The sequence below is a fragment of the Centroberyx gerrardi genome, chromosome 16 (genome assembly GCF_048128805.1).
Source record: "Centroberyx gerrardi isolate f3 chromosome 16, fCenGer3.hap1.cur.20231027, whole genome shotgun sequence".
Classification (NCBI taxonomy): Eukaryota; Metazoa; Chordata; class Actinopteri; order Beryciformes; family Berycidae; genus Centroberyx; species Centroberyx gerrardi.
In genome coordinates, this window is record NC_136012.1 from 28,169,783 (window position 1) to 28,185,074 (window position 15,292).

At 40.3% G+C, this 15,292-nt stretch overlaps 1 protein-coding gene across 2 annotated transcripts in view; it reads left to right on the top strand.

Moving 5' to 3' along the window:
- Positions 1–7,252: 7,252 nt before the first annotated feature.
- Positions 7,253–15,292, top strand: part of slc44a1b (solute carrier family 44 member 1b) — a 49,263-nt gene continuing 41,223 nt past the window's right edge. The window contains exons 1-3 of one of the 2 annotated variants that reach the window (XM_078289134.1): positions 7,253–7,303; positions 7,530–7,532; positions 9,555–9,644. In XM_078289134.1, coding sequence (XP_078145260.1) covers positions 7,253–7,303; positions 7,530–7,532; positions 9,555–9,644 — 144 coding nt within the window. The remainder of the gene's footprint in view (positions 7,304–7,529; positions 7,533–9,554; positions 9,645–15,292) is intronic. The other variant, XM_078289133.1, reaches the window with a different exon arrangement.

Consider the following 15,292-nt stretch of genomic DNA (forward strand, 5'->3'; position numbering starts at 1 on the left):
AAAATGGGAAATTCCACATGACATTCCTGTAAGAGGTAGCTGTTGTTGATCCCCCCCCCCCCCCCCCCCCCCCCCCCCGCCCGCACCCCACCTCCAGACAGGATGTAGAAACACATGGGACTCTTGTGCTTGTTCTTTAACAAAGAAATGCGATTCAGTTCAATTCTCTTCAAATCTTTCTTGTCCTGTGAGTGGCATTTGGTTTACAGACAGGATTTGAGAGAAAGTAAAGCAGCAAAACAATAGAATACATAAAAATCAGCTGTTCAGACCAGGAAGGAAGTGAGTCGCTCCATGTTGTGAAATAGAAACACTTTCTGCAAAAAATAAGACAAATAATTAAAACAAACCTAACCCTAAAAATATCAATATTTAATTCAGTATCATCACATCCAGAAGCTTTTTCTCCCCCCGACCTTCATCATCAGGCCGGAAAACGTCCTGTCTACATTATGTTGAATTTAACACGCAAGTTCTTCTGTTTCATCTACTCTAATGTAATGTAATGTAATCTAATCTATTCTTATCTGAACAAAGCTTCTGCAGAAAGAAACACTGATGAGTCTGACTGCTGCTTTCCCTGCAGGAAGATGAAGCCGTTGCTTTGTGGTTGACAAGAGTGGAAGTAACTAATTACAGTTGAGTATTGAGTATTTTCAGTCAGTAACTTTCCCTTCAGTCCATCTCTCCTGCAGTTTTGTCCTTCAGTCCATTTTAAATCCATCCATCACAGAACAGATTGTGTCTCTCCATCAGCAACAGAAACTGGATCAACAGAAACTGGATCAACGTAAACTGACAAACTGTGGATCCATTCACAGTGAGAAGAGGAATCTGACTTTACTTTGTTTCTGCACTTTATTTTGTCGTTTCTAATGTTTCCAGTGAAAAGAATCTAGTTTGAACTCTGACCTCTCTCCTGTTAGAATCACATGGAAAAGATCACAGCTAACAACGTTCTCTGTTCTGAAGAGGAACTCAGGAACTTTTACTCTGAGGACATTTTAAATCACACACTTTTTACTTTTCCTGAAGGACATTTTTACACCGGAACTTTTACTTCTACTGCAGTAAAGTATCAGTAAAGTAACAGTACTTCTACAGGCTGGCAGAGTCAGTGTCTTTAAAACACTCCTGAAAACATATTTTTATCGAAAGGTCTTTGTATAATCTCTACTCTCTTGTGTTTTATTTTATTTATTTATTTGTTTGTTTGTTTGTTTATTCATTATTTTTATTATTATTATTATTATTATTTTAATGCAAACAAACTTGTTTTATCTGACTTCATGGTGAACTTGGTGTGACTGTGGTTTTCTGTTTTATCTTACTTTTCGCCTTTTGTTTAGATCTGTTTGTGTGAAGCACTTTGTAGCATTTGTTTTGAAAAGATAGATAGATAGATAAATAGATAGATAGATAGATAGATAGATAGATAGATAGATAAATAGATAGATAGATAAATAGATAGATAAATAGATAGATAGATAGATAGATAGATAGATAAATATATAGATAGATAGATAAATATATAGATAGATAGATAAATAGATAGATAGATAGATAAATTGATAGATAGATAGAGTACTTTATTTATCCCCGAAGGGAAATTTCAGTGTTGCAGCAGCAATTTACATAAATGACAAAAAACACACATAACTTATAAAAACACACACAATGAGGTAGGTAAAAGTCAGAACATGGAATTACAAATATATATATATACAAAAGCTACTATAACTATAATTACTATTATATATGTGGGGGAGGAGGAGTAGGAGGAAATCCCTGACCTGGGCAAAAAGTGCTATACATATATATATATATATATATATATAAATATATAAAGTATTGTTATTATTATTCTTCCAGCCGCTGGTTCCCTCGCCGCTCAGGCAGTGGGTGAGAGGGGAGTGAGGTCATCAGAACACAAGGCTCCCAGCCAGATGTGCCGACTCATGATAAAACAACAGAAATTTGGAAGGGTGGTGGTGTGTGTGGGTGTGTGTGTGTGTGTGTGGGTGTGTGTGTGTGTGGGTTGGGGGGGGGGATGAGCTCAGCCTTCACACCAAGCAAAAAACCTGAACATGTTACATCTCACTGCTTTGCTTTGCCTCCATGAAGATGAGTAAGCTTTAGATGATAGTCGGTCGTTGACTTCTCTCTCCCGTCCAATTAGCAGCGTTTCTCTGATCTGATGCCGGTCAAGCCCCGCCCACTGCTCTTGATCACAGCTTTTGATTGGATTTCCTCCCAGGTAACAACATCAAGGTTGTTTCCTGCGACGCCTGAGGGCGATTTGCATCGTCAAGCGACTTGCTCAGTCTTTGTTTGCTGTCAGTTTCTCAGCTTCCCAACACTCAAATCAATGACACTCATGTTAAGAAATAGGGGAAAACGGGGTAAAATGAGCCGCTTTATAACCTATAATAAAGCCTTAAAGGTCCACATGGTGTAAAGCAGGACTCCCTCTCCTCTGTGATGATAAAGGAGTTGGATGTGTATCTAAACATGGTGAAAGTATCAAAACTAAATCCACACAATCCATATTAGAAAAGCGAGCCTCTAAACGAGCCGTTTGGACTTCCGTAACTTTGCGGCGTCACAAAGGTTCGCTCATTATCATTTCTGTAAGAAATAATAGACTAACAAAGTGTTTTTTTCAAAGCGGTCGAGCGGTCGTCATCGTTTATTACCGGAGAGTTTTCCCTACCTGTAGCCGCCGGGCTGCGGCGTCTCACGTTTCGCTCTCGAAACGGTTAGCCGATCGGAACGGAGGGGTCGTGAATATTAATGAGCCTTAAAGACACGGAGACAGAAACGGCCTGTTCTTGGTAAGGCTCAGAGAGATGCTGGAAAATGAACGTGGAGAAATGGATTGAGAGTGTTTTTGGTTCATGACACCACACACACAGCTTTGAATGGACAGAAAGACACAAAATAAAACTCTGGGAAGTGGAGAATATGGGAACTTTGAATGTAGAGACTTCTATTTTAATAAAACAATGATGACTTCACCATGACAAAATCACCTGACAGCAAAAATCCCAGTTTCTCACTGACCGCTTCCTCCATCTGCTCTGCTCCCTCACAGATTCAGGGAAATGAATTATTCTTGCTGAATCTGTGATCACATGACTCCTTTTGTGTACGGTTGCCTAGAAACATGGGGCGGCTCAACCGACCCCGCTCTCCCCTATACAGCCTCAAAAACACTCAGACACCCAGACGCAGCAGTCAGCAGTCCTGCTCTACTGGGCGGATCCAGGATTTATTGTGTGTGTCTGAGGTGTGTGTGTGTGTGTGTGTGTGTGTGTGTGTGTGTGTGTAGAGGCCTAAACAGTGTGGTATTATGTATCCTGGAGAACTAGGGCATTCCTTGCCGGTGTGTTTACGGGCAGATCTCTGGGGAAATGACGGTCGCTTTTCTCCAAGATGTCGGAAAGTGAACCTGACAGAACAAACAGCTGCAGGGAAACACAGAAAACACTTTTCATCTCTTCCATCCTGAGAGTTTCACGTTTTCCTCCTCTGGTCTGAGTTCAGCAGCAGATGAAAGAGGTTTTCCTCCGGTCCGTCTGCTTGTGAGTAAATATCGGAGCGTAACTGGATCCTCTGCAGGCTGTGATCTGGTCTCATGTTGCTGCAGACAGTGAGAGAAGCTCTGCAGCCAATCAATACTCTGCTTTCAGAATCACAGCTCCACACACACACACACACACACACACACTTGGCATTGTGTGTTTACATCTTACATTTAGGCTTCTAGCTGAAGCTCTCACACTGAGGTCGACAGCAGAATAAACTTCAGTTCCTCGATCGGCAAACAGAGCAAGCAGCTAAAAATAAAAGAGGTCAAAGGTCAAAGCCTCCGCGTCCTGGAAATGTTCCTGTGAAGGCACAACGATCATGTGAGAGGGACGTTCTGAGGAAAAAAAGACAATAAGAGCTAAAGGAGAGATAGAACAGATTTTGCTTTCTGACAAATATATTTTTATCGAAATTTACAATATTATTTACAATAACAGAACATGAACTTTTTGGTTTTACAGTTCCTTTCCTCTTTTTGAATATGTAAACACATAGAAAAAGTAAAGTAAAAGCACTCTTAACATATAATTATCCATATGAATGCATGTAAGCCCACAAGCCCACACATGTACATATACACACATACATACACATACACACATTCTCTCTCACACACACACACACCATACACACACTACAATCAATTTAAATCTGAAAAGAGATGTAATATAATAATAACGATCGTTAATTATGCAGCACTCTTCAAAACAAAGTTACAAAGCTCTTGACAATCAAGAGAGATGAAAGAGACAAAGAGATCAATAAAACAGAAAGATCAATAAGGTGAAGCAGTCGTACAGATAACAGCAAATGGAATAAACAGATAACAGACAAGGCAACAGGGATGAAAATGAATAAGAGTCAAAGATTAAAAAAAGCTTTATGATAAAAGTCAGTTTTATTAAGAAATGATTCTGACTCGATTTGCTCGCAATTTGCAGTTTGCCCTGCAACACACACTCATGCAAATCTAATGCCAGTAAAAGTGTGAACAAATCAGTGAATCATCTTGGTGTCATTTTTAAAATCAGGTTATAATATTTAGATTTATTCCTGTTTGAGGTTTTATGTTTCACTGTCTGAGTTAAATAAAGTAATAATGTAAACCTGCAGTCTGCAGCTTCTGTGTCTTCTGCTTCCATGTCTGTCAAAGTTCAAGGGCAGAGGACACACACACACACACGCACACACACGCACAAACACACACACACACGCACGCACACACACACACACACACAAAAAAGCACACACACACACACAAAAGCACACACACTTTAGTCAGCATTCATTCCCGGACGATGATGATGATGTGACAGTTGAAAACCACAGCTTACATTCACACACGCAGACACACACACACACACACACACACACACACACACACACACACACACACACACGCACACACACACACACACACACACACACAGTAAGTCAGAAGTCGACTCTGATGACTGTTCCTGTCATCCTGGATTTTTCCTAAGAATTCACTTTCCTCACAGACTTCTGACTCAGGTTCAGGTTCCACTGCTGCTCTCTAGAGTTTACTGTATTTTAACTGTTTTAATGAGAATTTGAGAGTGAAGACACACACACACACACACACACACACACACACAGCGGACTGTAATCACACACTCCTGCTTCTGTTCTCTATCAGGCAGCTGGTGGCTGCTTTTATTCAAAAATCCTGTTACAGCTGTTCATGTAATAACTTCCCATTATTATTATAAACCATTAACACAGTAACACTTTGCAGCTGATAGTGTTATGATCCTGTTAATGTCATAAATCAATTCAATTCAATTCAATTCAATTCAATTAAAATCAGTTCAATTCATTTCACTTTAATTCAATTCAATCCCACCTTTATTGTCCCCTAAGGGAAATTTTATGTGCAGCCGGAGTTTAAAAAACACCAAATAACAAAACCACAATAGAACCACAATAAAAACAATACCATGAAACACTAAAGCCATAATGATATAAAAAAACATAAATCATAATGAATAGAGATGTTTCATGTGCAATGAATGAATGTTAAAGTGCTTCTTTCATGTGCAGATTTAACAGATTTGCTCGATTTAATAGATTTGCTAGATTTGCTAGATTTGCTAGATTTAATAGATTTGCTAGATTTGATCAATTTAATAGATTTAATAGATTTGCTAGATTTAATAGATTTGATAGATTTGATAAATTTAATAGATTTATGCCTCTGGGACAAATGAGTTCCTCATCCCAGTGGGCATCAATTCTACCATTAACATAATAAAATGGAACCCTTTTTCCTGATAATGTTATAATTATTACACTATTAAGTACAAATTGTTATGTTGATGATTTGTCACATTAATGTGAAGTTATTACAGCTTGTAGGAACTGTTGATGTAATAACTTCAAACTGTCAAACTGTAAGAAAATTTGTTTTGAAGATGAAGACAAATTCTTCATGTAATAAATTCCTAGATAATTCAATAACATCACATTAATATTTCATTATTATTATTACTTGAAAGAGGTGTGATACAATTTTAATTGATTATGTTATTATTACACCATCAATTAGAATATATTTAAAATATATAAAATTATATTGACTAGTAGAGTAATTCCTTTATTACAAATGTATTTATTTTTCTTTACAAAAGAATAAATCTTTTCAATGAATCTTTTTCCACCTGGTTGACAGCAGAGATAATTGATAAAAGAATATTTATGTTAATTTTGTGGATTAAGATGCATACTCGTTGATAAAACAGAAGCAGTCTTTCCAGTTGTTGCATTGCACTGACCTCTAGTGGCCACACACAGAACTGCCAGTAAATCCTCAATATTAGCAGATTAGTGATGTGGATTTACTCAGACCGGGACTGACGTGATGCTCAGATCCAGTCTGACACACAAACTGATCTGAAGAAAACAGTTTTTAATGTAAATCAATTCTTTTCATTAACAATATTAAGTCTGAATGATTTGTCTGTGCAATATCCTTTGATATTAAAATTAGGAATTATATTTTCATTTAATTCAATACAAACTGTCTCACATACTCACAGTCACACACACTCTTTCATACATTCACACACACTCTGTCACACACTTTCACCTACACTTTCACATGCACACACACACACACACACACGGCTCACACACTCTTACACTCTTTCATTCTCTTACACACACACTCTTACACTCCATCGCATTCTCACACACGTAAACTCTCACACACTCTCACATGCACACACATTCTTTCTCTCCCTTTCTTTCTCTCTCTCTCTCTCTCTCTCACACACACACACACACACACACACACACGCTGGCCCCTGGTACAACAGTAAACAACAGGACAAAGGCTTTCTGTCCTCTCTGCAGGCTGCTCAGGCTGGCAGCGCTCCGCTCCTCAGTCTGATGCTACAACAGGACCAGGAGGACGACCAGGACCTCCAGCACCTCCAGGACCTCCAGCACCTCCAGGACCTCCAGCACCTCCAGGACTGTCAAGACCCCCAGACCTCCAGGATCTCCAGGACTATCAGCACCACCCGCACTTCCAGGACCCCCAGCACTTCTAGGACTTCCAGGACTATCAAGACCACCCAGACTTCCAGGACCTCCAGGACTTCCAGGACCTCCAGGATCCAGGACCTCCTCCAGGACCATGGACCCCAAGAGGCTCTCCACAGGCTCCCAGCAGGTTCGGCTCAGGAAGGTAGGAAAATAACTCTGAATTTTATTCTGTGGCCTTTCAGAGCCAAATAATCACGATAATATCCCTATAATATTCCTATAGAGACTTATAGTGTGTTTGTGGTGCTCAAAAGTGAGTTTATAGTGACTTTATAACGCTTTATGGTATTTTCATCTCTTACAGTACCACTATTATATTCCTATGATATTCCTATAGGGTCTTACAGTGTGTCTATGGTGTTCAATAGCGAGTTTATAGTGACATTACTGTACTTTCTAATCTTTCTAATGTCCTATGGTATCACTATAATATTCCTATGGTAGTACTATAGGGTCTTACAGTGTGTCTTGGTTAATAGTGAGTTTATAGCGGCCATCAGTCTTTTTTAATGTCCTATGGTCTAACTGTCATATTCCTATAATATTCCTATAGTGAGTTACTGTACAGTGTGTGTGTGTTACTCAGTAGCGAGTTACAAAACTCCATAATATTCCTATAGGGAGTTACAGTATGTCTATAATAATCAATAGTGAGTTTATAGTGACCGTTTTGTAGCCTACGTTGTGTTTTTTTTAATCTGGTATGGTGTCACTATCACATTCCTATAATATTTCTATATAGGTCATTTGTTTTGCTGCCATTTGAATAATATCATTCTAAAGTGTATTAACTGAATATTGTAGTTATGCTGCTGGATGTTTAAATTCTGCAGTCAGCTGTCAGAAGACTGTCAAGCCTGTAGTTTATATATTTCTATTATATTATTATACTATTCATATTAGTGCTGTAATAACATGAGCTTTACATTATGCACTTTCTGTTCTACTGAGTGCACATTAGTACAGTCAGCAGCGCACTGTCACTATAATATTATAGCGTAGTGTGTTGGTACTCAATAGTAAGTTTACAGTGATCTTATTGTATATTATGGTATTTTTTAACCTCCTGAGATAAATCTGTAACACCCTTTAATATTGTTATATTAACTTATAGTGTATTTGATACTCAGTAGTGACCTTTACCATACTTTATGGTATTTTTATGGTTTCATTATCATGTAATATATCATTATATAATATAATTATTGGTGTTTTCACTTGATATTTACTCTCAATTATAATGATAGAAGATATAGAATCTAATCGGACTGCCACACCTCACCAAACCCAACTGAACCCGTGATGTAAAACCAGAATAAAGATTTAGAAAAAAGTCCTCCCATCCTCCGCTCCGTTATCTGCCTGGGTACCAATTGCGCATGCGCAATGAGATGAATGGCTGCCACATCCCTTTTCCGGCTGCACCTGATCAACCCACCAGGAAGTGTGGTGCGACAAATCCTAAACTATTAATCCCCGAACGTACCTGGAGGCAGCACGGAGCGCGCGGTGGCACGCGCTGTGGATGGGCTTCACCAGTCGGACCAGTTCAGCCATCACAGCAGTAAAGTGGGCGCGCGCGGCCGGCCGGACGCTGCGCAGTTGCATGCAGGCTGAGCGACGCAGGCTGCCGTCAACTCCCTGCAAGTTTGGGTTTCGCTGTTGTTGTGCTGTAGCGCCTGGCTGCTGGCAGATCCAGCCCGACTGCAATGGGATGCTGCGGTAGCGCGGAGGTAAGGCACGGAGACCCGGCGCCCTCCTCCCCTTCCTCCCCCCACCCCCCCCTCTCCGCCCCGGTGCCCTTGAGCAAAGCGTCGGTGCGTCTTTTTGCACCGTGTGGATGAAGGTCTGCGCGTCCGTGAAAGCAAAAACAATAGAATAAAGCAGAGAGGGCCGAGCTGGGATTAGAGCCAGCAGCCGTAATCCAATTAGCGCTCCGGGGAAACGGACGGACATGCAGGGAGATAGAGCCGCTGCTGCCGGGCCTGTTCTGGACCGTGCGGTGTGTGCTCAACGTTACAGCACGCACGGAGAAATGTCATGTAATGTCTTTGTTGTTGCGGCCGTAGGAGGCTCCGGTACCGGGCAGCCTGCAGGCTGCAGCTCGGTCAGAAATAACCCCGCTCCTCCTGGTAAACAAACCGCCCGGTGCGCCGGTGGCCGGTTTCTGCAAAGCCAAAGAGGAATCCTGCAAATGCATAAATGTGCAATTTGTGTGTGAGCTGCACGGGATGGGAATAGAGCCGAGCCGAACCGGGCCGGGGAGAGTCTTTATTTCTAAGTGGGGGATGATGGAGGGGAAGCTCGGCCCGGCCCGGCTCGGCACGGCCCGGTCCGGCTCGTGTGCCTGGGTATCTGATGTGTCTGTCACGGTGCTTTCTGTCTCCTTTCAGAGGACAAAGAGAGAATGGAGACCGCTGGAGGACCGGAGCTGCACCGACCTGCCCTGGTTCCTGCTCTTCACCGTCTTCTGCGTCGGCATGGTAAAGAAAACCCCTATAATACCCCTATAATACCCCTATAATATTCCTATAATGTCCCTATAATGTTCCTAATGTTCCTTTAATGTTCCTGGTCTGTTGTCCAGGTCTGTGGCATCTTTCATCTCTGGTGTCACTGTAATATTCCTTTAATCTTCCAATAGGGACATGGTGTGTTTATAGTGATCTTAATGGTACTTTATGATATTTGTCGTCTTCTGTTGGTATCACGATAATAGTCCTATAATATTCCTATAGGAGCATGGCGAGTTTATAGCGATCTCATGGTGTTGATGGTATTTATTTCTATGGTGTCACTGTAACATTCCTCTAATCTTTCTATGTTGATATAGTGTGTTCATAGTGACTTTAATGTATCAATGTGTATTATATTCCTCTTACAGTGAGTTAAAGTGACATTATCGTGCTTTATGATATTCCCATGGCATCACCATAATATCTCTATAATATTCCTATAATATTCCTTTAGGGACACGGTGTTTTTATAGTCATCTTATAGTAATTTATGGTATTTGTCATCTATAATGTTCCTATAATATTCCAATAGTAGCATGGTGTTTTATGGTATTTTTCATCTTCTATGGTATCACTATAATATTCCTATAGTGGCATGGTGTGTTTATAGTGATCTCAAGGCGTTTGGTGGTATTTATTTCTATGGTGTCACTGTAAAATTCCTATAATCTTCCTATAGGGACATGGTTTGTTTATAGTGACCTTAATGCATCACTGTTATATTCCTGAAGGGTCTTATAGTGAGATAAAGTGACATTATCATGCTTTATGGTATTTCCATGGCATCACCATAATATTTCTGTAATATTCCGATAATATTCCTTTAGAGACAGGTGTTTTTATAGTGGACCTATGGTGTTTTATGGTATTTTTCATCTATAATTCTCCTAGGCTAATATTCCAATAGGAACAGTGTTTATCGTGGTCTTATGGTACTTTAGGCTATTTCTCATCTCCTATGGTATCACTGCACAATAGTGAGTTTGTATAATATTCCTATAGTGGCATGGCGAGCTCAGTGATCTCATGGTGTTTGAATAGTATTTATTTCTATGGTGTCACTGTAATATTCCTATGATTTTCCTATAGGGACATGGTGTGTTTATCATGACCTTATGGTACTTTGTGGTATTTTTTCATCTCTTATGGTATCACTATTGTATTATATTCCTATAAGATTCCTATAGGGTCTTAAAGTGTGTCTATGGTGCTCAATAGTGAGTTTCGAGTGACCTTATGGCATTTTTATGTATTTTTTCTTTTAGCTTGCTGGCATCACTGTACTGTTCCTATAATATTCTTATAGGGACATGACAAGTTTATAGTGACCTCATGGTGCTTGATTGTATTTTTCCTTATGGCATCATTATAATATTCCTATAATATTCCTATTGGGACATACTAGTGAGTTTATAGTGACCTTATCATATTTGATGTTATTTTTCCTCTCCTGTGGTATCACCATAATATTTCTTTTAACTCGTAACATCGTGGGTTGCTGGACTTGGTATTTTCTTTTCTTGTCACAAATATTAAACTTCACGCTGTCGCTGGCAGTTTTAGTAACATGCAGCCGGAGCTCAGATGTTTCTGCCACATGCTGTTCTCGCAGTGAAAGTCCACTGGGAGGGAAATACAACAGGCGAAGTGATGATTCCCATTCATTTGCATGCATATAAATTTTGCAGAGGATTGTGGGAAGGTGAGTTTGAGCTGAGTTTGTGAGCGTAGCGGAGCGGAGGAGTCGACCTGGGAAGTCGACCTGGGAAGTCGACCACACCAATGAAAAACAATTAAAATACGTCGCAGAAAACACAGCTGGTCACAAGCGAACGTGTACAGGAGATCATTTCAAATGGATAGAAGTCTGTGCAAAATATTGGATATAGGCAAGAAAGTGCAAGAGCTAGTTATGTGTGTAAACTCAGTTAACCAATCAGCTTTAACCAATCAGGGGAACAGGGTGTGTCTGCTTGGTTAAGTTCGCTCACGAAACATCCGGAAACCAATTAGCTTGTCGTTTGTTCCTCTTGATAGAATGGAGAAGTTCATTATTTCTGTATCCAGTCACCCAATATTATATGACACATCTTTGGCCAAATACTGTGACAAAATAAAAAGCAGTAGAGGAGGACGGGGTCTGAAATGATGGGTGAAGAGAAATTTACAACAAACAACCTAGCTAAACGTGCATGAGAACAAAACCTGCGTCCATTACAAACACACCTACTCCACCTTTACAAGGCGGCCAGTATTTTGGAGCGTAGTGTTGTGAAGCGTCAGGTGTGTCATGAAGACATTCACTGACTGAAATGAGTCAAATTCGACTGAAATTTGAATATTAATGATGCGATTTACATAACATTGACACATGAAAGCAGGGAGTAATGAATGGATGATGCGTTTTAAACAGATGGAGAATGTATCTGGAGTTGATTCACAACATGCGGTTATTCTGTTTTTCAGTTTCTTGAAGGATTTGGGTTGGTGTTTTGTTTTAAAATTGAAGAGAGAAGATGAGAGTAAATCACTGGGTCTCTTTTACTGAAGGGAATCCAAATCTTTTCCAAACATGGCTTTTTAAATTAGGAGTGGCAACCTGCTTTTAAGACTGGGTGTTTTCTGCCATGATGCTGCTAGCTAGCTTGTATGCTAACAACAGCAGGCTAGTAGAAGAGTAAGAGGGATGTGTTCAGTTCAATCCGCTGTTAAAAAAAATCAAAAGAACAAAAATACATTCAGATTTTTAGACATTTGACTGAAATTTGAATATTGAAATGCTTTCTCACAGTCTTAGGAGACATTTTCCTGCCTTGTGACAAGTGGTAGCGTAGCGTAGGGGAGAGCCGGGACAAAAGAAGCACGGGACAAAAGAGGCACGGACATTTTATCGTGTAACACATAAGTTTGGGCAGAAGTTGTGAAGTCATTTTGTTGATACTTCTGCCCACAAGTCGTCTGCAAAAAGTGGGCGCGATACAACTTATTTTACCAGAGTTATCCCCGAAAATGTGGGTTTTTTTGCGTCGAAAGTAAAATTTCGAAACTGGAAGTGTTTTTCGTTTTCCTACTTGTGTATATTTATTGGAGATTACAAACTTATGTCCTTTTATAAACCTATCTAGTGACTAAAAGTTAGCATAGGTTCCATGTATCATGCCACCTTATGTTGGGTGCTATTCGGTGAAATGTTGCGGGAGACGAGAGGGACAGAAGAAGCATTATGCTAGGTGCTGCAGCAGTTAGCTTAAAACAAGACAGGATGAGACACGGCTGCTTAGTGATTATTACTGATGAAAAATATCTTAAACTGCAACAGATTATTATCAGAGCTGCAAAATAGTTATAATAGGATATGTAAAGATCCACGGTGGGTGACAGCTGAACTTTTACTGTGTTGTGCAAGTGACATTTATGCATCTGTCATTTAAATCTGAAAGGACGTGTCAGGTAATGAGCCTTTCATGTAAAAAAAAAATAAATACCGTATATGAAAATATTTATTTTTGGGACAGCTTTGCCAACTGTTTCTTTTGTCCCGACAGGCAGGGACAAAAGAAGCAGTGCACTATTTTTACTTTCAGCCCGATTCGATTGGAATTGTTTAATTAAATGAAAAAAATATTGTTGCTGATGTTAGAGCACATGTGTCAGTTGCTTATCATAAAGTATGGTTACACTGCCTCTATTAATTTTCGCGTAATTAGGAACAAACCAAAAAGTGCTTCTTTCGTCCCGGCTCTCCCCTACCTAGCAAGCCAATCAGCAGTCACTTTAGTCAAAGAACAGGCGTGGTGATTGGATAGAAGACTAAAGCCCGTTTCACACGAATAAACCATCAGATCATCGTGTTCGCAACTCTTCCAGCAGCTGTAGTGTTTCCTCTGTTCTCCTCTCTCTTCTCTCTGTGAAGGTTGTGTGTAGAAAGCGTTCAACATGACGGTCCTGACAGGTGACGCGGGCCGCATGTTGAACACCTCACTTGTTATTGTTGTAGATTGTTGTATTAATGTTTCATATTAATCTGCTGAGAGTCCGTCCCATTTACGGACATTTTTAGAAAACCCAAATTTCACTCATTTCTCCGGTTTTCAAACTTTCAGCTCTCCGCTCCAAACAAACGCCGCAGCGAGCGAGTCGTTGCCCAGAGTCTCTTGTGATTGGTCCGCTCGCTCTACCTGAAAGCGCATTACGTCAGACTCTCGTAACGTTTTGCCGCTCGACTCGGGAATCTGACGAGTTTTGTTCGGACTAGCGTCACGAGGGAAGATTCCTGGGAATTTCACTCGGTATTGAGGGGGGAAATTGCCGGATCTACTTTTCCGGAATATCGACTCCGGCTCCACATAAAATTTAAGGAATATTTCTGGGTGAAGCTGCATGTGGGAAAGGAGCTAATGTAAGATTAAACATTAAAATACCGAACTTTGGCTCTGAATGTTTTGACAGTTTGACTGGTCAGATTTAGTTTCTATTTTCATTATTTCCTCTTGTATTTCCACCTGAGTCCACCTGTAATTCTGTCCGTCCTGATTGACTGATTTAAGCTCAGTCAGCTGTTATCATTCTGGCTGAAGCAGGGAAACGGATTTATTTATTTCGTTCTGATAAAAAAAAAAAAAAAAAAAAACCGCCGCCTCCGTCTGTCCGTCAGATCGGAGGATTCGTCGTCTTCCAGTTTCAGTCTGGCTTCCTTCGGTTCGGCGAAGCAGCAGATTAAAAACACGACGAAGGGAAAGATGAAAGATAAATGAGGAAGGATCTGAGATTTCACACACGCGCACACACACACACACACACACACACACACACACACACACACACACACACACAACATGCACACTCTCTTTCACGCATACATATACTCTCTCCCACACAACACACACTCTCGCTCTTTCAGACACTCTCTTTTTCACACAACACATACACACACACACACACACTCTTTCACTCTCTCTCACACAAACACATGCACACATTCTCTCATACACACACATTTGCATACTCACACACACACAAACACTCTCTCTTCCCCCTCTCTTTCACACCCAACATATGCACTTTCTCTCCCACACACACACATCACAACACTCTCTCTCTCTCTCTCTCTCTCTCCCACACACACACATCACAACACTCTCTCTCTCTCTCTCTCACACACACACACACACACTCTCTCTCTCTGACACGTTGGGACTGAGGAGTTTTCCTGCTGTTCCTGTTGGAAAACACCAACAACAGACAGCTGACTGGTTCAGCCTCCAGCCTCACTATACTGTATATACTCCACATTATACTGTACTGTGTAGTTTCAAACAAGCAATCTGATTGGTCGAAAACGCTTTGAGAGAGAGATTTTACAACTGAAACGTCGACAAAACTAGGTAAGATGAAACTGTAATGATCCCCGAGGAAAACTGCAGCAGCAAACAGTAACAGAATACAGCAAGAAAATATATAAACATAAAAATGGAGTATAAACAAGAATAGAGCAAACTGGGACTTTATAAACACGCAACTGACAATTTCAACCCGTTAAAATAATAATCAGTGACATTTTCCTTTCATTATCTGATTGTGATAACACCATAGTGATCCAACCTATATCCAGTTCA